The sequence below is a fragment of the Chaetodon trifascialis genome, chromosome 19 (assembly GCF_039877785.1).
Source record: "Chaetodon trifascialis isolate fChaTrf1 chromosome 19, fChaTrf1.hap1, whole genome shotgun sequence".
Taxonomy (NCBI): domain Eukaryota; kingdom Metazoa; phylum Chordata; class Actinopteri; order Chaetodontiformes; family Chaetodontidae; genus Chaetodon; species Chaetodon trifascialis.
Window position 1 is genome coordinate 16,686,894 of NC_092074.1, and position 23,584 is coordinate 16,710,477.

The following is a 23,584-nucleotide window of genomic DNA, read 5'->3' on the forward strand; positions in this document are numbered from 1 at the left end:
TGAGTACTTCTTCCACCACTGACAAAATAACACAACACAGGAAAGAATGAATACAAATCCAGAGCAGACGATGAAAAAAAATGGCTATCATAGCAACATCTACACATATGCAAACAGCCCAGCAAGCTACCAGCTACTCAAAGGGCAAACAAATAGAAAATGCATTTGTGGCTTTGCAGTATTTAGGACCCTGATACACCAACCTGACCTCAAAGAACTGGGCAAAGTCCAGCTGGCCATTCTTTGCATCGCCTCTGCTTGCCTCACAAAGAATACAGCTGACAGCTGACCATCATGCACATATTGTATTGTTTTATTGTTGTTGTTTATTATTGTTATTGTATTGTTTTGAACCAGTGTCAGAAGAAATAGTCAGTAGCCTGCCTGAGAAACTATAGTATGGTTAAAAGGTGCAACTGGTGCTGAAAAGCATCTTTGACAGACAGACAAAGACAGCTCCTATGATAAACATCTCTTAAGGGTAGAGAACGGGGCAGAGGACCTTCATGTGGCTCAGCAATTTTTTAAGCTGGGGAGAAAAATGGCTGTAGACAGTGGAGATCCTAAGCCTCCTCCAAATATTGTGTACCAGGAACGTACTAATGAGCTGCTACAGGAAAAAATGTGCAGGGATTATGTTTATAGTTGATCTCAGAAAAAGATGAACAAAAACAACAAAACAGACATTACCTTGTAACAGCCGGTTTAAAAGAAACACCTTCACATCTACACCAGTAGATTGCCATCTACTGGTGTAAATGTGAAGTGGCAACCAAATGATTTTATAAATGGAGTCAAATCAAAACTCATGGAGTTTGACATGATACGCCTTCTTAAATTAGATGTTGACAGCTTTCACAACTACCAGGTTAGTAAGAAAAAAATATCTCTGAGCAGTCAGATCAGATATTTGAGACCTGCCTGTTGGTGAGAAATGTAGGTTTGTATGTTTGAACACACAGACTGAGGAATAAATTATTTTTAGGTATTATTTATTTAAAGTTTAACTTTTAAAAAGTGAGCAATCTACTTCATCAGTACTGTTTCGAGTGGAGTTTGATCAGCTTAGACTGGAAGCAAGCAACCTAACAACTGTGAGCACATTCAGTCATTCAGTGTTGCTCGATATTGATTGGTGCACAGAAGTACACTTTTTCCAAATGAGCCCTTCCCACTTCAAAACTGTAAGAAAGGTGCTAAAAAAAACTTATACTAAAAAAATAAGAAACTTTAAAATTTCTCTTTTGTGCAATAGCCAAAATGGTGCAGAACCCCATCATCAACCAAAACCTTTTCAAAGAAACCTGATTTTTTTTTTTTTTTTTTTTTGCAATTAAAATAACTGATATCCGTTTTGTCCTGCCTAAGATTTGGATCATATTTTGTACATTATTGATAGCTCTGGAAAAGCTGTGCTTCCACTTTGTCTTTAAAAATCTTGTGATAAGGGTATTTCTGATAATCAGTTCAGAGAAACTAAAACCTAACAATGTGTGCAGCATTGTGTCTACACCACGAACAGAGACTGTAGTCCAATCCTCCTTTGACAAGAGCTTGATAACAACTGTTCTAGTTCAGTGTTACAACTCCTTATCAATGACAAGGGCAACAACTTTGCAGTTTCTGGGTTGTGCTTTTAAATGAGCACACACTCTGTGATTATGCAATCTGTGCCTCTCAGTGTTATACACCAAGTAAAACTGATATACTGAAACACTAGGATTGTTTTAAATATTTAATACTGGCTTTGAATTTCTAAGATTGGGGTTTTAAGTATGTTAGGGTTTAACATTGAAAACATTTCTAGAAGTCATAATATTATGAAACCATATATTATCTCATTCAGAAAATAAACTAAGTAGACCACTGAAATGTGCTGCAGCACATGCAAATGTATCTCTTTAGCATTCACTATGATGACAGTTTCAGAAAAATGTGGAAGTATTAAGACACACACATCTACGTTTGTTCATGTACAAATTTGCGTATGACCTAGGGCGAAATAACAGGATATTATTTAACATTATTGGTGTTAAATTACCATTTTAAAATTAGAAGATAAGATTCTAAAGTTAAATTATCTTGTGCAGAAGGCTGCTTGAATGGATTCACATGTTCCTACACAAAAATACGCACTCTGAAATTTGCAGATCGTTTTTAAGGAAAGCTTTATGAAACTAGTCGCCTTTGTCCTTCCACACGTACACAGACAGTGGACTTTGGAGCTGCGACAGCACTGTATGTAATTCCAGCCAACCCTCCATATGGAGCAACTTTGGTATAAAAGGCCCATGAGGAGGTTAAGGCCTCAGTCTCATCTGAGTACTCACCAAGGGAGCCCAAAGGAGCGAACTGCACAGAGCCTATGATGGGGGAATCTAAGCTCTGTCTTTCCCTCCTCCTAATCACACTTACCTTGACTTGTAAGTATATTCAAAATTTCCATCATGTTAGTTCTGATTTGGAATACTATGAATGCAGTATATCAGTATGAAAGGGGAAAAAAAACAAGTAGTACAAGAGTTTTCCTGCATTATGAAATAAAGTTTCACATCAAATTTTCTTATGATTGTCTTCACAGATGCCCAAGAGAAGCATGCAACCTGCCTGAGTGAGTTCCAGTATTTTGATTTTAATAATTACAGAACCAGAACATGATGCAAATGCAAATTACCCTGCAGCTGTTCAAGAAATTTACAACTGACACTCTTAGGTGATGAGAGGTAGACTGAACTTTAGTATTAGTATAGTATATTCTCACATTCCTATATCAAAACACTGTATGATGTCTTATCCAGACAGCATTTTTTAAAATCATGGATGAAATACTAAGGCAATCTTTTGCACATCCTCACAGTGCTCGCAGTGTACTGAAATCTAATGCAAAATCCTGATCTTCTCTGCCAGTAAACCAAAGGTACAAAGCCTACCATAAATATGAATACCTGTACGAAGCTGAGTCCTTGAATGCTATCAATGGTGCTTCAGATCTCAGGAATGGACCTAAAGCCACTTGCAAGGTACATGCCACAAAAGCTAAATTTCATCATTCTTTATTTTATTAAATTGTGCATTGTTTTCTTTCTACACTATATTAGCAGGGAAAAGCTAAAATAATCTTTTAAAACAGGTTGAAATTGAAGTACCTCAGACTTGTAGTTTCATTGTCCGCACCACTGGCTGTAGCCTGAGTGAGGTGGCCAACATGGATGCAGAGGGCAACCCTGTGTTCAGTCCCACAACCAGCTCTGATGCCTTTGCTGCTGAAATGGAGAGGTAAGTTACATGAACAGTTTTCTGTTATGTGGCACATCAAAGGGGCATAAACACATTATTTGAAATAAAACATATATGTTTTGCAATTTAATGGCAAAAATCTCACATTTTCTGTAGATATCCTCTGAAGGTTGTGGTTGACGGTGTGTACGATGTGAAACTGTACCCTGAGGACGGTGAGACAACAACCACCTTGAACTTCAAGAGGGGTATCATCTCTGCCCTGGCTGTTCCTCTGCTGGAAGAAGAGAAGAATAAGAATATGGTAAGTCTCCTACTTATTACTGTACACTAAAAAGTAAAGATATCTCACTGAATGTGAGAATTGCTTCTTTATGCACAATCAAAAAGAGTGGAACAGCAATGAAATGATGTCTATGTTCTCAACCATTTCCAGCCAACTATCCACGGTATGTGCAAGACGCATTACTCCATCGAAGCTAGAGAAGAGATCGCAACTGACATCAGCCTCACTAGGGATCTGTCCAGATGTGACAAATTCATCCCCATGAGAGATCACACCAGCCCTCTGGCGCTTATCTCTGGCATGGTAAGATATCCAAACAACACATGGTTGGATCTGCTTTGAAATGATGATAAACGACATTTTTCCTAATGACAACCACTGCTGAAGTGATTTTTCCAACTTTACTTACTCACTCATCAAAAATTACATCACTATAGTAATTATGTTTCTGATTCTGTAATCTATTTGTAGTGTTTTTTGTAGTGTATTGTGGCCTGTAAGACTGACCCATAACAGTACAATCACATTCACAATTTTGTTAAATTCATTAGACAAGAATCTTAACGGCTGAAATCTGTGTCTTTCAGCACTACCCTCTTGCCCAGCTGGTAAGAAGCTCACAGACCTGCAACTACAAGTTTGACAATGAGAAGAAACACATGACCTCTGGGTCCTGCACTGAGAACCACATCCTCATTCCCTTCTCTCACAAGTAAATTCAACCTTGCACTACACCCTATCAACACCCTCTGCTATGTAAGTGTACGCACTGATATGTCTTGTGCAAGAGATCTACAGTATTTTGAACCACGTGTTTCTTCTTGCAGGGGAGAATATGGAGTTACCAATGTTGGAAAGCAAGAACTGACTCTGGTTCAGGTTTCTCCTCACAATGACAGAGTCTTTGACCACAGTAAGGCCATGTTTAATTTGTACTGTTTTGATTCATACTTGATTGGTCACTAAAGGTAACTTCAACTCATTAAATTAATGTTGCTTGTGTATCGTAGATGACAATATCAAGGGTCTTCACATGGACGCTGTTGAGGACAAGAGTGTTGTCCAGGATAAAGTTGCATGTCTGAACCTCCTGAGAGAATTGGCCACTCTGCCTGAGACTGAGGGTGATAGGAGGGCCCACCTCTTCCACAAGCTTGTCACCATGGTCCGTGGAATGAAGACTGAGACCCTGAGTCCCGCCATTCCCGAGGCTCTTGCCGTGTCTCGTGTCCTGACCTACCAGGTTCTGGCCCAGTGTGGAACCCCTGAGTGCAGTAGTGCCATCATGCAGATCCTCAGGACTTTTGACAGCTCTTCACTCGAGGTTGATGCCACTGTTTTTGCAATGGGACTCATGTCCAATCCCTCTGCCCTCCTGATCAATGACATGCTTGAGATGGCCAAATACAAGCCAAGCAAGCCCATCATGTATGCCCTGAGCAATGTTGTCAAGAGGTGAGTGAGGTTAACCACACTTGACTCTGGCTAGAAGAATAGTTCTTTGTGTAGGAAAAGCTACACAGTGTTTAAATTGTATTTCTAACACTGCTCTTAAATAGGTTTTACAAAGCTGAAGGAAAACTGACCCCTGAGATTCACTCTGTTGCTGAGTTCATGGCTGCTAAATTGGGTGACTGCTCTGAGGACAAGGATAACACTTTCATGACACTGAGAGTGAGTAATACTTCTCTATAGATCAAAATTTTAGTAACACCAATAAGCAGAATATCAATGTGTACTTTCATTTTCAGGTTATTGGAAATATGGCTCCAGCTGTGGTAACTGCTAGTCCTGCACTCAGAGCTGCAGTGATCCAGTGTGTGAACCAACCTGCAGCTTCCCCTGCTGTGCAACAGGCTGCCATTCAAGTGTACAGGCTGACTGCCGTCCCTGAAGAGGCAAGCTGAATTATTTCAAAGGTTTCACACATTATTGGAATAAATCTTCTGCATGCTCATTTTATTTATCTCGCTTGGTCACAGGGCAGAGAGGTTCTCATGCAGGTGCTTTTGGACAGTGCCAACCCCATGCAAAAGCGTATTGCTGCATATCTGGTACTTATGAAGGACCCCCAGCCCACTGAAATTAACCAGCTGACTGATGTATTGCTCAAGGAGCAGGACAAACAAGTCAAGAGCTTTGTGATCTCCCACATTACCAACATTTTGTCCTCAACTGAACCAGAAACCCAAGAGTAAGTCAAAACAGTTGCAGTGTTATATTCTTAAAATCTGTTGTTTTACCACATGGTGAGGTGTCCTGATTTTATCACCATCAGTTGCTGTAATATTCATTTATTTCTGTAGCTTGAGACAGAAGATTGGAGATGCCCTACAGGGTAATGAGATCGGGCCAATTATGGACCCAACCAAGTTCTCTCGCAACTACAAATTTGGATCTGTGGAGGGCAACATGATATTTGAGGGTACCAGCTACCTGCCCAAGGAGGCCATGCTTGAAATGACTCTGAAGGCATTTGGCTATGATATTGATATGATGGAGGTAAACATTCTGAGCTATATTTAGCAGAAATTCAGCTATGAGACAAATTTAAGAAGACAAGGTGCAGAGTCCTGAGTCCTAAACACTAAGTTACCATTACAGATTGGAATGGAGGGAAAAGGATTGGAACCAACCATTGATATCCTCTTTGGAGATGATGGATTCTTCCCAGACACTGCCCTGAAGACAATGTACTTTGTCTCTGACAACATGCCACTTAGGATTAACAGGATCTTGCAGGACATGCTGCCTGCTATGAAAAAGGACACAATGAAGAGACAGGTATTCAGAGAAATCTGTTTTGTATATATTAAATTTATAAAATATCTGATTAGTAATCATGAGTTTCGAGTTTTAAAAAAATGTGATTAAATTAGTAATATATTGTGGACATTTACATGAATAGGCCACCCAAAACTTGATGAGGGAGATTGGACACAACCTCAACAAACTGGTGAGGGAAGTGAAGGCCACACAATCTCCAGAGGCAATGGTTTACCTGAGACTTTTGGGAAATGAGCTGGGATATCTGAGGACCAATGAAATCACAGAGATGGCCTACTCTGCTGCCATGATGATTGACAGCATGTTCAAGATGTTCCCGACTGATGTAAATAAAATCTTATGTTCATCTAAAATACTTAATAGATTTAATTACCTACGGTTTATCATTTGAGTAATATTTGTATTTTTGTGGGGGGGGTTTTCTCCCACAGCTAATGAAGGCACTGATGACCAAGGCTGACAACACAATCTTTGCCCACTACATCTTCATGGACAACGAATTTTTCCTGCCTACTGTCACTGGTGTGCCTCTGAGGATTGCACTGTCTGGTACTTTCACTCCTGGCATCAAGGGTGGACTTAAGATTGCCCGCGACATGGTATCTTGTCTTTATAATTCTTTCCAAAAATGTGCTTTACAGCCAACTAACTATGGTTTTCTATTACACAGAATCAACTTAAGTCTACTTTGTTTCCACAGAGCGAAGTTACCTTCATGCCCTCCGCTGGTGTTGAGTTTATCACTCAGATTGGCTCCCACATCCCTGAATATGTGAACTCTGGATTAGAGATGCACACCAACATTTTCCATGAAAGTGGGCTCAGTGCCAAGCTCTCCATGGGACGTGACAATGTCAAGTTGACCATCCCTGCTCCAATGAGTCCTACAAAGCTCATCAAAATGACGTAAGCAGAGTTTGTGGCCATTATCACATATGACAAGATTATCTCCTACTTGCAGTAGATTGTTAGCTAAACTTAAGTAAAAGTGGGCTATTATCAATGATTGGAAATGGACAAGACATACAGTATTCACAGACAGCTACACCTGCTTGTAATTAAAGAGTATGAGGAATTGCTACAGAGGATCTGGTTAACTTTACTGACCACGAAAGCAAATAAGATGTTCCAGGTCCAGCTATATGTACTTTGGCCTTAAATGACATTCTTATACTTGCATCCTTGTAACTTTCCAACACAGAAACACCTTGGTGGCAGTGACTGGATCAGAGGTGACAACCATCCCTCCTGTGGTGATGGACAAGGTTGATGTTAGGGAGTGCACTCGCCTCTTTGCTGGAATGAAATATTGTACTGCTCTGCAGTACACTGATGCATTCTCTCAAGAGACAGCCCCATACTTTCCTTTCACTGGAGACAGCAAGTGAGCAAACCATTCCAAACAACCAGCAAATAATTGTCTTTAAAATAAATTATCTATGACTATTGGCTAATTCATTGAATTATCTATATAGATTTGCTGTGGAGCTCCATCCCACTGGTGAAGTCACTGAGTATACAGCCACAGTTGCCTATGAGCTCCTCAAGGAGGGTGAAGAGGGCCGACAGAAGGTTGACTCTGTGAAGTTTATTTTGAGGGCTGAAGGTAAGGTAACATTTTCTCATCTTAGTTACTTAAGTGCTTCAAGGAGTTTAGTTGAGTTATATACAGTAATACTACTGTACCGATTGGACAACAACAGGTGTGGAGCCCACTGAAGCCAGAGCAATCATGAAATATAACAGGAGGAAGAATGTCATCACAGCTGACATCCAGATCCCTGACTATGATGTGGAGGCTGGACTCAGGCTGGGTGTTGTTGATGGAAACACCAAGGGCAAAGGAACTCACTCCATTTCTCTTGACTTTATAAACAAGAACATCCCTCAGCTCTCCCTTGTTGGCCGTGCCAAGTAAGAAATCCACCATAATTCCTTATAGCATTAATATCACCCCTGTACTCGAGAACATACTAACTCTCTGTTACACTGTTCAGTCTGAAGGCCATGAGGGAAGGCATGGTACAAGTCCAACTTCTTGTCCCCTCAATCAATGCTGATGCCACTGTCACAGCTAATCTGAAGCGTGATGAAGACTTGGAATTGGAGCTAAAGAGTGACATCAAGTTCTTGGAGACCACTTCGGAGCAGAAAATTGCAATGAAATATGGTACTATAAGTTTCCAATTACTGTATCTTTCCTGATTTCTTAGATGATGTCATATTTTTATTTCAGCCTGGGTCATAATCAACTGGTTCAGGTCATTTATCTTACATTGTCAGAAGTGCTACTCATCCTTATTCCAGTTCTATTTGCAGACAAATTTCTTAACAAGATGGAAAGGATTTAGTAAACCAAAACCTAGACTGTGCATTGGAGAAATGTTTTCTAATGCTTCAGGGTTTTTTTCAACTTTTTCTTTACAGATAACAGCAAGTTTGAGATTGAATTGAAGTCAGATGTGAACTCTGACATCTTGGAAATCTTTCCATACACTGACGAGATTAAAAAGTATGGTAATGATGTGCTTGACATGCGGGTAGGGGCGACTGACATGACGGTCTGCCAAATCTTCAAAGCATTTGTGGAGGTATGAATCATTGATTTTACAGTGATTTTGACTGACGAATGTTCTTTGATTCTTCATTGGTTGGAGAAAACATAAACCATACATTACTTATTCTTTAGGCAACAAACAACCACATGGAAAGGTACGCTGCTGATATACCTTACATCAGGAGCTTCAGAGTGCCTGATATTCCTGAGATGTCCCTGCCAGAGACACTGTTCTTCAATACGTAAGTCTGAAAAAAGTCAGGAATTAATCAAACATTAACTCTCGGAAAGTGTTATTATTGAAAGTTTATAGATTTTTATCTTTTTGTTTATAACAGTAAGGTGAAGGCTGTCTACCACTTCAACAATGAGCGCTTCACCATTGCTATCCCTCTCCCTCTTGGAGGAAAGTCAACAGAAGAGCTTAACTTCCCACCAGCTTTGACCACACCTCACATGTCTCTACCCCAGTTTGGACTTGAAATTGTCTCAATGGAGATTCCCATCCCAGAGCTGTTTGTACCTGAGAGCCTTACTCTGTCTATCCCTCTTTTTGGCAAAGCTGAAGTTTCAACTCTAATGAGGAGTAACTTATATGACATGGAGGCCTCAATGGCTGCCGGCAAAGATGTTGTGGAGACACCAAGCTACTCAGCTAAGTTTGAAGTGAAAGGAACCTCTCCACTTGACATCCTCTCAATAAAGATTGAAGGTATGGCGCAGTAGATATCATTCCTGAATTTGGAATTTGCCTCATTGTTACCCTTAACTCAGTGACAATGATTTGTTGTTTGCTTTTGGAAGACCAGTTTTCAGTTACAATTTCTGACATTAACTGTTATAATAACAAACTGACTAACAGTTACAGTGTTAAAAGTGTTCTCTGAAGAAACTACTCTTAAATAACATGTTTTATTTTTGTTAGTTATACTGTATATCAGCAAATGAATCTCTAAGTTTTGTTTGAAAAAGTCATCATAATATCTATGCAATTATCATTTATCAACCATCCTTTTTTCTTTTGTGTGTTTTTTTTTTTTTAGGCTCTGGAATGTTGAGCATCACTGACTACATCAAGGCCCATTTAAAAAGTTCTTTGGCCCATAAATTCATTGAAGCCAGTGTGAGTATTGTTGAGGATGCAACAATCACAAACAAAATCAACATGAGATCAAGCAGCAAGATTGAAGCCACAAGCCCACTTGGTGTCAATATCGCACTAGAGCATACTGGTATGGTTGGAATCAACACTGAAGAAATCTCTGCTGACAGCAACTTTGATGGAATGTTCAAGGCTGGACCCATGTATGGCAAGACCATTTCGACCCAGTCATTCACCATCACCCCATTCAGGCCAGAGGCAAAGATTGATTCTACTGTTCAATTTGACTCCACCATTCTTCAGGCCAAGAACACAATTGCAGCAACCCTTGCCAATGGTGAATTTTCAGTTGTGTCTAACACCAATGTCTTTGAAGATATCTTGACACATTTTGCAGAGTTTTCCATCAAAGACAACAAGCTGTCAATGAAATGTGATGCAAATGCCCTTGCTCTTGGTATGAAGATCCGCAACCAGGCTGAAGCCTCTGCTGGTGTCAGTGAAGTCATCATGAGAATGGAGACAAATGCAGACCATTCTGAAAACCGTGTTTACTCTCTGCTGACGGCCTCTCTTGATGTCAATGGTCTGGCTGTAAGCAGCGATGCAACTGTGAGGCTCCTTGACAGTGAGGCTACTCACAAGGCTACTCTGAAAATGAATAAGGACGGTTTGATCACACGGGGGACGAACACCCTCCAGAGCCCCCTGGCCCTGGAAAACACTTTCAATGCCGGGCTTGATGCTTCAAGGGCTACTCTATCCATTACCAACAAGGCTGCAATGCGTGACATGAAGGTTGATAACGTCAACACTCTGACCATTACTCTCTCTAGCCTCGACTTCAACTCAAAGGCTCAAGCCACTGCAAGTGAGTATGCCTCCTACACTCATGATATCACCATCGACCTGAAACCCTACACAGCTTCTGCAAATGTTAACAACAACCTGAAACTTCTGGCGGCCAACTTCATTAATGATGCCCAGCTGCAGGCAGAGCTGTATAAGATGGACCTGACTGGAAGCCTGAAAGCCATCTATGGTGAGGAAGAGATCAAGCACACCTATGAGGTTACTTATGCTGATATGACTGCAAATGCAAAGTGCAGCACCACTGGAAAAGTCTTTGGAACTCATATGAGCCACAACACTGAGCTTGAAGTCATCGGTCTTGCTGCCAGAATCACCAATGATGCTCGCTTCAACTCTCAGCCTATGCGTTTTGACCACACCATCCGCTGCAGTATTGTTCCTTTTGATTTCAACCTCGATGCCGTCTTCAATGCTGATGGTGACCTGACTATGTATGGTAAGCACAGTGCCCAGCTCTATGGCAAGTTCCTCCTTAGAGCACAACCCCTGGCTTTTGCTAGTGCACATGAATGCAGAGCATCAGTAACCCAGCAGCTAGATAACGGTTTTACCCTTGAGACGATTATTGACAACACCATGGATACTGTTCTGTCACACATAGAGCAGAAGACGAGTTTTAGAGTGAAGTCTAAACTGAATGACCACATCCTCAGACAGGACATAAGTCTTTACAACACGGCTGAGAAAACTGGCATTGAGAGTTCCAGCACAATCCTCACAAACATCCTGAACATGGCCTCCGCAGAGAACCAGGAATTCGCTATCTCTGGCATCCTCAAGTATGACAAGAGCACAAATGGTCACATAATTCAGTTACCTATGATTGAAAGTCTTTCTACTTTCTTGGAAAGCATTAAAGGACTTGTTGTACATTCTGTAGAAGCACTGCAAAACTACGTTAACAAGAAGGATATCAGGACTAAACTTGAGGCACTTTCACAACATTTAAATGACTTTCTTGCTCAACTGGATATAGAAGGCAGCCTAATCCAGATGGAACAGCACCTAAATGATTTAACCCAAAACTATGTCATCTCCATGGATGATGTTGAAGCCTCTTTAAGGAATCTGAAGGTTACTGTTGAGAAACTGCTGGCTGATCTCACTGTTTATATACACCACATCTCTGGTGTAATGAAGGACATTTTAGCTCAGTTCACCCTCCCTGAATCCCTCATTCAGACCATACAGCAACAGCTGAATGCCATTAATGAGGAGTATGAGATCAAGGCCATGATTGTGTATGCAATTGATACCATAAGAGAGATAATCCAACAGATTAACCTTGAAAACCTGAAGGGCAGCAGCATTGCCTTCCTGCATGATATTGATGCAAAGTATGAAATCAAGACCCAACTACAGACAATCATGAGTCATATGAAACAAACAATTGAGACCTTTGACATGCCGACATTTGCTGCTGAGCTGAAGAGGCTAATTTCATCCATTAACTTTGATGCTCATATTGAGCAACTAGTGAGTCAGATTCCCACAGAGATCTTCAGTGATATAACACATTACATTCTGCAAACGATTCAGAACCTTGACATCCTAGGTAAAATCAACACAGTCAATGCCAAGATTAGAGAGTTGATTGTAGAGTTTGAGGTTGACAGAAAGGTTCAAGTTATCTTGGAAAAGGTTGTGGAGCTCATCAGGCAGTTTAGAATTGAGGAAACCATTAGGGCTGTAGCCAACATGGTGAAGGATGTAGGCATTCCTTCCAAATTCATGGGAGTCTTCCAGAGTGCTCTAAATTACTTGAAAACAACTGATGTTAAGGATATAATTTCACAGTTCAATATATATATTGACATTATTGAGAAGAAATTCATTTCATTTGATTATAATGACTTTGTTGACCAAATCAATCGAATGATAGCTAAGTACATAGCTTACATGAATTATTTCATCAGGTCTCTTGAAATCCCCCAGAAACTTAAGGCAACAAGAGATTTTGCCAACTTTGTCTTATCCTCTGTTCAAAGATCTGTTGAGCAACTGAGAGAAATTAAGATTGCAGAATTTATGAAAATTGTGAATGATCTCTTTGACCAGCTTGTGCTGAGTAATCTTAGGGAATTCAGTGAAATTATAAAGCAGGAAATTATAAAACTGGATGCCAATGCTGAAATTACCTCTTATCTGCAGTTGGCAAGAAAGTGCTATACTGAGTTTCTAACTATTACCACTGATGTATTCACTAGTATGGCTGAGATGATTAAGAAAGTGGAGCCTCGGCCAAAAATAGTCAGTGAGATATTGCAGATCATTGAGGGGCTCATTACAGGACTAAAGAAAGCCGAGCTAAACATGCCATCCTTCACCATTCCTCTCACTGATCTTGTTGTGCCTTCCATGAAGTTCAGCATAGATAAGCTTGACCAGTTTGAAATCCCACCACAACTGGACATCCCTGAGTTCACTATCTTGGGCTTCCACACTATTCAAGCCACCACCATGTCAGCTAATGACATTAAACAGAGAATCATTGATTTGATTGATTTTGTTCTCACCTTCGAGATGAAGATATTTAACATGGCTGCTTCATTTGGAGACTTGACTGTGAACTACTTTCCAGCCTTGCCTGAGTTTTCACTTCCTGAGATGACTGTACCCAAGTTCTCCTTTCCCACTCTTCCGCATGTTCCAGCAGAGAAACTTGTTAAAACTCTCGAACTGCCAACATTTAAACTGCCAGTCGTTCCCAGTGAGATCATGATTCCAGGATTTGGTAAATTGAGTTATGAGGTAAAAGTCAACTCCCCCGTCTACACAATTAGGAATGCTGCTGAAGTCCAGAGCTCTCTTGATGTAGATGAGACTCCTCAGCTGACAGCTTTTCTAACTTCCCAAGGGACATCTCTCAGCTTTGAAATCCTTAATTTCAATCTGGATTCTACTGCTCGGATTGTTGTCACCAATGGGGATCGCGTTGTTGCTGCTGAGAGCCTTAAGTTCACTCACAAATTTCTTGCATTGGACCACCATGCATCTCTGAGATTTTATGACTTCTCAGCCCAGGCCTCAGCCAAGACCATGGTAAAGGTCACTACAGCACCTTATAATGCTGAGCTTTTAAATGAAGCTTTCTTAGCTACCAAGGGTGGTTTATCTGTCACTACTGACACATCCTATAAACATGTGCTCAACCTCCCCGTCTTGGGCCTCACGGATGAGACATCTGCAACTCAAAAAGCTGTGATCCGCCAGGGAGGTTCCTCTATTACAATAACTGTTGGAAACCAGGGTACTTCCACCTTCAACTCTCGTGACAGTATTCACAAGAGTGACCTGCAAGTCACAGTCAATCCAAATTCAGTCAAGTTGATCTTCAACAGTGACACAGACACATTCATTTTCAAGATGAGGCAGACCATGAGCACTGAGTTTGTCAGCTTCAGCCACTTCAAGTTTGATATTCGCTCTGAAGCAGAAGGCCCCGCAATCAAAAACAATCTGGTAGTGGGCTCGGTGAATGCCAATCTGCATGACATGAAGCTTGAGCTGAAGGCAACACATACCACAGATTTTATTAGTATTGTCGATGGTGCCCTACACAACGTGATTGATGTTGTTCTCTCTCCAAGAGAAGTTGTGTTCAACTTTAAGAATAAGGGTAACACCAAGGTCAGTTTCAATGATGCTCTTACTGCCAAAATTGATCTGCAGAATGATTACTCTGCATCCTTCAGGCCTGACATGCAATATATGAATACTGTAGCTCTGGCCCGTCTTAATCAGGACAAACTTTTCTGGAACTTCACAGTAGAGAACAATGAGAGGGAGGCTGCTATCCTTGGTGCTGTAGAGGGGGAAGCAAATCTTGATTTCCTGACTAGGCCCATCAGCATTCCTGACATCTATATTCCATTTGTTGACTTACATACCCCAGCTATTAGTGATCTTGACTTGTATGACCAAACCGGGCTGAAGCACATTTTGACTACCACTGACCAGACTGTTGATATGGTTGCAAAGATTACTTACCAGAAAAACCAGGCTGCCCCCCTTGTTGATATGATGGGTCTGATCCAGATTCCCTCTATGGGTAATGTGATCGCAGAGCTGTCCTTCAAGTCTGCCATCATTAATCTGAATGCCAATGCTGGACTGTATGCTGAGGATGATCTTGTGTTCCGTCTTGGAGCTACCACAGCTTCTGTGTTTGATGCTCTAAAAGCCAAACTTGATGGAACCACCAGTCTGACCACCAAGAGAGGAATCAAGTTGGCCAATTCCCTGTCCCTTGAAAATCGTCACATTGAAGGCACTCACGACAGCACCATCAGTGTGAGTACTGAGACTTTTGAAACTGCAGTCTCTGTAGCTACTGTTGCAAAGATTGCCCTGCCTATACTCAACCTGGAAGCAAACCAAAATCTGGTTGCAGACACCAAAACCAAAGCAAATGCTGTGTCCACCTTGAGTTTGAAGGGTGATTTCAACATCCCTGTGATCAAAGTTATTGGAAAGACTGAGGCAGGCCACAGTCTGAAGTTGGAGGGAACCTTTGAGTATGTTTCCATGGAGGTATCCACTAGGGCAAACGTGGATGGCACTGTGCTTGAAGATTATCTAGTTGTGGGACTCGTGGATAATGAGGTTAATCTGTATCTGAATAATGATGGCCTACGTTCCACCTCCAAAGTTATTGGTGATGCCAAACTTAACTATGGCACCACCAAAGTCATTGACATGGATATAAATGAGAATCTTGCTGTTGAAGCCTCCCTGAGCCGTGTTTATGCAGTGCTGCAGTATACTGGCAACAATGAAGCAAACTTTTTCAATTACAACACCAAGGGGAAGCATACTGCCAAGGCCACCATTGACTTTGCACCAACATCTTCCTTGACTGTGGATATGGAGATAGACATATCTCAGCCAAGCAACCTGGGTGACTTCACCATTTTTGAGAAAACTGTTGCTGAAGTCACTGCTGTCCAGCAGAAGATGTCTACCAATGTCAAGTTTGTAAGCCCTCTGTACACCACAAACCTGGCAACTGAAGTAGATGGCAGAGCTCCTGTCTTCAAAGCCACCTTTAGGTCTTCTACAACCTCAGCCATTGTCTTCTTGGAATATGACCTCGACTGTAAGTATTTTTTTTCTTAGCATATAATACATTATATACATTATACATTTACATCTTAAACAAAAAAGATTATTATAAGGTTTAACTGAAGTCAATTTGCTTCAACAGCTTCCATTATGATAAACTTTGAAAACGCTGGAGTAAGCCTTACTGGGAAAGTGGTTTTCACCCATACCGACCTGATCATGGATATTCAACAAATGCTCTCCCATACTTTAAGGTAACAGTTTAAATAAGCATTGTGTGTGATATTTTGTGGATTTTACAGATGTAATTTGACCTGCTACTTTGAAAACACGCATTTTTAATCAAACCCCAAGAAAAGACACCATATGACAAAATATATTTGTTGTTATTTCCTGTTGTTTTGTTCCTTGGGTAAAGTTGGCTTCTTTACTATCAAAAAAGTGAGTTATTCCTGTCTGTCTCTACAGTGATTCCCGTCTGACCTTGAATGTGGACATAACAAGCCCTGCCTTCACTGACATGAAATTGCGTTATGCTGTCCACAAAGATGGACTCAGCACCACCGTTTCAATCCCATCTACTGGTTTCCTGGGTCTTCAGCTCCATGGCAGGATCCCATCTCTGATAAATGCCAGGCTTTATGGCCGTTATGCTGTAAGGATCTCATAAAGCTATTATATTGGCACAATTTCAACAATCAAGAGATTTAATTCTGATTTTGTTTTGTTTTTTTCTGTTAAACAGTCTGATCCCGGGAAGGATGTTGATATCTTTACCACCAGATTTTCTGCCAAGGATGTTTATAAGATGAATCTGAAGATGGTCTTCAACATGGATGCTCCTAACATCATGCTCAGCGGACTACAAGAAAAACTTCCTGCCATTACCTCTTGTTTGTCTAGCTTTGCTGAGAAATACCAACTGTTCAGAAATGCTGCCAAGCTGAACAATATTATTATTTACTATACTGAGGAGGCCCACAACATTGCAAAAAACCATGCCCCACAACTGAGCCAGGTGTCCATCCTCTTCAGAAACACTGTTGTTCAGTACCAGAAGACTGTTCAGGTCTTCCTGGATGCTGCCATCAGGTTCCTGAGGGAGACCCATGTCAGATTGCCTGGCTCTGAGGAGATGACCCCTCTCATTGAGGTGCTCAATAAGATGACCAACAGCATTACAACAATGGTAGAGAAGGCAATCCAGCTGGTGACTGTTAATACAGAATATGCTTTCAGTGCTACAATTCGCATGATTAGTAAAATTCAGGTTACAATGCCCATTGGTGATGTCATGGCTGGAGCCAAAATAATTGACAAAATAAGGGACAGAGTAAAGACTTTGCCTAATCATGTTGTGGATGTTTTGAAGCGCCTGGAGAGTCTTGACATGCTCCTGGAGAAACTGGGTGATACCTTAAAATACTTTGTGGACAAAGCTCAGGACTTTGTTGACAACACCCTAAAGTCTGACGTCCTTGATGCCATTGCTGTCTACATTAATGCTTGCTATGACAAATATGCAAGCTTCATGAAAACAGTCACCAAGTATGCAAGCAAAGCTGTGGACATTGAGTCTATGGATGGCAGCATTAATTACATCCTGGAAGTTTTCAGATCTGTAGTGAACCAATTTAACCACACCGTTACTGACTATCTGCAACAGGCTCCTGCTCAATACAGAGCTTATGTAAAAGTTAAGGGTAGAAAGCTTGAGATTAATCTTTGATTTCACCTTGACCAGTAAGATAAAAGAGCGAAATGCTCCTATTTGAATCGCTTCAGTATTATCCAAACATAAAAGTGTTCAAAACATGTTGAAATTTATTTAAAAAACAGATGGACAAATTCTAGAAGAACACAAAGTATCGTGTCCAGCAGATATAACAACCCATCTACCATATATGATGCAATTCTGTTTTGTATGTCTTTGTGTTTGATAGTGGTGTGAAATAAAGTGTGTTTAGTGAATATAGTTTTGCAGCAATTCTTTTTTTCCCCCAAATGGACCCAATCTTACCTGTCTCTGTATGGAAATGGGTAACTAATTAAACTGTAAATTACTACATATGCATGCACAAAACATTACTAGTCAAACATTTTTTAGAATGTTGCACTAGATATAATATATAAGAGAAAAAGACCCATGAAAACTTTTTGCAATCTGTTCCTTACATTAGGATGTTGTTATTTTTCAGCTTCTATCTTGTTAATAAGCTTTGCTTTAAAGTTTTAGAATATTTAGCAGCTACATTGTACATTCACATACATTCACGTAAAATACATTAACATGTAATTTTAATTACTTGGAGTTACTCCTTTTGACTGATGTCACTGTTTTTTCAATAAAAATTTGAATACTAACATTGTAATTACATGGACCCCAATGAAAACAGACAAATAGATCATGACAAATTCATCTAAAACTCTAAAACTGGCACATTTGCTCTCTGCACCTTGGATCAGATTCATGAACAAGCCCACAGATTCACAGATGTAATGTCTATTAGCAACCACAGGGGGTCACTGGAACATTTTCTTTATAATGCATAAAACTACTGTTCTATGGCTGTGAAAGTCCACATGTTAGTGACTCAAGAATAGATTGGGACCTGAATTTTTGTGTTTCTTGGATGGATTGATAACCATGTCGCCATTGTCAATGTGGCTGCCTGTCTTATCATCCTGTAGTTTCTCTAATATTCATTACTCATTGGTATGGTAGCACATTATGCTGCAAAAACCCAAAGAGCAGAGATGCTGTACTCCACACTGATTATCAGCAGATTTGATTCTACATATAATTTACCTTTCCCGAAGCCAAACAGCTAACTTCCAACCAACCAACTGTGAAACAGATGCATTCCAAATTAATCTGAGAGACAAGAAAATATGAGCTTGGGCTTTATTGATTTGGACTGAACTATATAATTAATTCTATGAGCTTCTGTTAGCTGAAGCGTACTGAAAAATGCTCTTCTTAGGATTGATAGGTTATGCTTTCTTGAGCGAGCATTTGAGTTCCAGGTGGCCTTACATAAAATGCAGTACGTGATAGCAGTGAAACTGAAACCTTTGATCCATCATGGTCTCTCCTGAATAGTACGAGAACATGTTATCAAGTAGTTCCTGAAGATACTAGATGATACCAGTGAGTGAGAGTTGGGGAAATGTTTCAAGTGCTGTCCGCAGCCCTAAAAGTTAATAAAATGTGCACTTAAAATAAAGTTTCTGCATGCTTGCAAATAGTTCCAAGGCTCTAACTGTCCAGGAACAGTTGCTCAGCGGGCTTGCTTAAGTTACACACCTACTGCATACCAGCTTTTCTTAAGTAATATTATGCAACAAATTAAAACAAAAACCAGCCCCAACATGTGCAATGAATTCTGGAAGCTTAACATTGAAATGCCAACTAATACTGGTTTAGTATCAATAATGCAATTACTAAATTCTGCTGTTTGCCAACACAATTACTTATTAACTGACAGAAGCAACAAATAAGATAACTCAACATGCTATCTACCTAGCCCTGCTTTGCTCCACTTGTTGCACACCCTGATTTAGTGTTGGAGCCACTCTGACCATTCTTAACAAGATCTGCCTTGGCCAAAATAAGGAAACTGCAAATATGCTCTCCTGAAGCTGGGTTATCTGCTACTCAATTAGAGTTCAAGTTCATCTTCCCACTTCTGACACTAAGCAATTACACTAAATGGGTCTATCATGCATTGAAGACATGTTGACGGACTGACTAAAGCTAGGACCATTCCTCAAACTTGGCAAGTATACTGCATAATCTAATATGCATCTAGAGTTCAGATGCAAGACTGCTCAGATACATTTCTTCTTCTTAAGCCATGCTTTTCAGCTCCATGAGGAACTCACTCAAACAGCAACTGGAAAAGCACAGGAGTGCTCACTGTCTAAACACTGTCACAACAGTTTGCGCAACAACACCCTTGCAATATGCAGCTCTGCAAATTCAAAGTGCAGGTGAGAGGCCGGAGAGAACATTAGATGTTTGCTCTACTCTTAAGCACTTCCCTGATTGGGACAGAGCACATTATAGTGGTAATGTGGGTGCATAATAATCCCTCTTAATGAAATAAACTGTCATGTCAGACATGTCATAGCAGGAAAAGCACAGGCATGATTATAGTTATGACAGTAATAACATTAATTATTTTTCTCAAAATACAGTTTTCAAGACTTTATTCTGAATCGTCTCTTAATGTTACTTGTATACTGATGATTTGTATTATTGATTTATTGATATTGCATATTGATAAGATTACAGCAACATGAAAAATAATTCTGACGAAATTCTGACATGAAATTCTGACAAAAAAAATTCTGTCAAAACCTGGCAGACGTCTTGTACGTGATGACGTCACAAATGTGCAAGTTAGCGCGATGCAATCGGGCGACATGTAGCGCTGTCTCTATCAGCCTTAAACCACTTTCTATCAAGTTTTACAACCTGACAAAGTGGCGTCACGTAAGTTTGAAACCGTAGTTTGTCACATCAATACGGTTTCTCAGTAGAGAACAGGCCAAATTATTTATTCATATCACCTCTTTGTGTCCACTTGTCACGACCCCTTTTTGTGGCGCTGTAAGGTTAAAAATATCGCATGAGGCACAAATCTGGGATTAAGTATGGGCATCCACTTTGTTTGCTACTTACGGCGAGACGGAAAAGCAGGGTAAAATTCAGCTATGGTGAGAATAAGTGTTGAAACTTTAGCTCTTGATATCGAATTTAAAATACCTCAAAATAGTCAAAAACCTACCTGGAGAAGAGCAGAACGGATTCTGCTGAACGCCAGATGGAGACGGCACCTGAGTAAATTAGCAGCTAAAGTTAGCACCTGAAGGTCCACAGCTCTCAGTGATGTTAGTCGTCATCGCCATTCCTTTCAAAATCATTTATAAAAGTCTCATAGTGCCAGATAAAAAGAACATTAAATAACAATAATGTCGAATAGCTCTACAAGTCTTTCCACTTCTACATTCATTCTGTGTCTTGTATTTGTCTCATGTTACTTAGAGCCTATTAAATGCATCTAGGTGAAACTAATCCAGTCTGCACAAACACCCCTGCAATAAGTGATACCAACATCAGGGGTATATTGTAATGATCAGTTGTATTGGACAGGTGTTTGTAATATTTTGTCAGCGCTCTTTATATCAATAAAGAAATTGAACAAAAACTACCAATAACCTTCATGAATGGTTGGCTTTGTTGCAGGACCGTTTGGCTGCAGTAGTTTCAGCTAGACGTACCTAATAAACTGGCAGCTGTGTAAAAGCTAAAGGTTTCATGGATCTAATAGAGTACACTAGATTGGTCTGTAATTCTTGGTGAAAAATCCAGTAGAATACATTAAAAAACAAACAAAAAAAAAAACACAAAAACATTAGGAACCATTAGGTTTCTAATGGTCTAATGGGAATTGGAACCCCATTAAGAACCATTAGAAGAAACCATTAGGAGCCTACTGGTCCCATTAGAATGTAATACCATTAGAAAGATACTGGTTCCATTAGGAGCTAAAACCATTAGAAAACTGGTCCCATTAGGATGTAAAACTATTAGAAAAACATACTGAGAAACCTACTTAGAAACGATTAGAAACCTACTGCTGCAACAGAAATTATAGCAGAGTCCTAACACTGGGGCCCCAGAGACATGGTACATATGTGTACTGTATAGCCTACACAAGGTCCCACAAGAAATCACAGATGTGATCGCCAAAGAAGGCTATAACATCTGTGTTCCTCCATCACATTAGGAACCAGTAGAGACCACTACACCCTGTAGTGACCACTAGACCACTGTATAGTGACCATTAGACTGGTATAGCCTTTAGGAACCATTAGACTCCTGTGGGAACCATTAAGACTCCTGTATGAACAATTCGTAGGGACCAGTTAAAGTCGTGTAGATTTGTGTAGGAGATGATAGAATCCCATTAGAAAAACAAACCGAACCATTAAGAAAACATATGTAGCCATTACAAACCATTACAAACCATTACAAAACCACCAGGAACCATTAGAAACCAATAGAATATGCCTAATGGTTGCCTAATGGTTTCTCTGTCTTTTTTCAGCAGGGTATTTATTGATGTCTGTCAATCTTTTAGTGATTTGAAAATATGAGTAATGGTTTTTGTCTCTTCTCCTTGCCATGTCTCTGTATCTTTGTGAGAAGACTCTTATGTGGTTTGTGCCAGGTTCAGTAGTCATGACTCATATTGCATCACCAAGGTGAGTTGATTCTGCTGAGCAGTTCAAAACCAATGATGTGTCTGTCTCCAAATAATCCTGTAAGGGTCCAGAACAGTCAAAGACCAGATTACAAGATGCAATCAAGTCTTACTGGCTTTGGGATGCCTTGCATGTGACATTGGGTCACCTTTAAAAACTCCCTCCTTAAACTCAGTCTTATAGATGGTAATTTGTGTAAATTATCCTTTATTTATGGCCTCCCTTTAATCAATCGACTTTTCAGCTGACTTTGCTTATTTTTGCTTTACTTTACTGCTATGTTGTTTTTAATTCGTAAAATCTGTAGCTTTAACGCTCTTCCCTCTATCCATCCTTTGTTTGCCTGTTTCAGATTTGTAAATCAGTAGTCTCACATCCTCGCTGGTTTTGAGAACCACTGTGGTGATACAGTGACACCACATGTAACACATTGAACCATATTGATCTCTGTTCTCACTCCTTTCACAACACAATTGAGTGATCGCCCTGTAATTTGATACAGCAGATGATCAGCTTCACAAAATGAACTTTGGCTTGAGTTCAGAAGTCCATTAGACACAATGGTGATAAAAATTAATTTCAGGTTTATATTGATCCATATTTGTGGATCATGTTTTGATGTGGCAGAAAATGTTAAATTCAATTATTTGTCTTAGAGGATCAGGTGTTTCTGGTGGTTTTTGTGCCTGCCAGGATTGCCTCCATCATTGTATTTTGGTGTCATATTTACAAAAGTGGTTCATTAACTGTAATTGAAAGCTCATCCTTTATTATTCAAGAAAAAGGTGTATAGTTTAACAACATATCTGTATGGTCTGTAGATATTTTATATTTTGTGATTGCCTCTCTTGTTTAAATGCTTGTAGTATATCATAACACCACAAATGGAGAGTTCAGTACAAATTTCTAATAATAATAATAATTCTTTTAATCATCCCACATTTTCTTTGACTTAATGTAACTTTAAATTACAGCCATTTGCTCCATTCGCTCCTAGACACAATAAGATATTTTCTACATACTGTAATCATTGTTCTCAATACTGTTGTGACCCTTATGCAATGTTTGACTGCTGTCTTCTGCCTGATTAACTTATCTTGAGTTCACCTCTGTTGTAATCCTGATCAAACAGCAGTCACAGACTTCTCTTAGGGGGTGAAAGGTTAGCCAAGAATGCAAAGACACCACTGTTGAGTTTTTTAATTCAACAATATTAATGGACAAAAATGTACCATTTGTCTAATTCCAACAAATATCAAGTGAATCTGACTTGAGCTTTTCTAGAAATTCTGAGCCTAAAATACGGCGCAATGGACTGTAACCTTCGGGGTTAAAGAGCATTGGCTCACAGTATGGGACAGTGTCTCAGACACAGTTATTAAGACAATCATACTAGCAGTCTACT

At 40.0% G+C, this 23,584-nt stretch overlaps 2 protein-coding genes across 2 annotated transcripts in view; one reads left to right on the forward strand and one right to left on the reverse strand.

Moving 5' to 3' along the window:
• The window catches only part of LOC139347511 (mitotic deacetylase-associated SANT domain protein-like), a 340,723-nt gene that overhangs the window by 205,993 nt on the left and 111,146 nt on the right, over window positions 1-23,584 (reverse strand). The gene's annotated exons all lie outside the window — the stretch shown is intronic.
• LOC139347853 (apolipoprotein B-100-like) lies at window positions 2,369-17,635 on the forward strand. Its single transcript, XM_070987675.1, has 28 exons — window positions 2,369-2,423; window positions 2,582-2,611; window positions 2,908-3,020; window positions 3,131-3,276; window positions 3,394-3,541; window positions 3,674-3,826; window positions 4,111-4,235; window positions 4,351-4,436; window positions 4,534-4,978; window positions 5,083-5,197; window positions 5,275-5,421; window positions 5,506-5,717; window positions 5,830-6,025; window positions 6,128-6,307; window positions 6,432-6,635; window positions 6,742-6,909; window positions 7,011-7,216; window positions 7,512-7,694; window positions 7,786-7,916; window positions 8,014-8,224; window positions 8,308-8,480; window positions 8,738-8,901; window positions 9,000-9,109; window positions 9,206-9,579; window positions 9,911-15,940; window positions 16,049-16,160; window positions 16,375-16,561; window positions 16,652-17,635. The coding sequence occupies exons 1-28, from the start codon at window positions 2,369-2,371 to the stop codon at window positions 17,633-17,635; spliced, it is 11,388 nt and encodes a 3,795-aa protein (XP_070843776.1).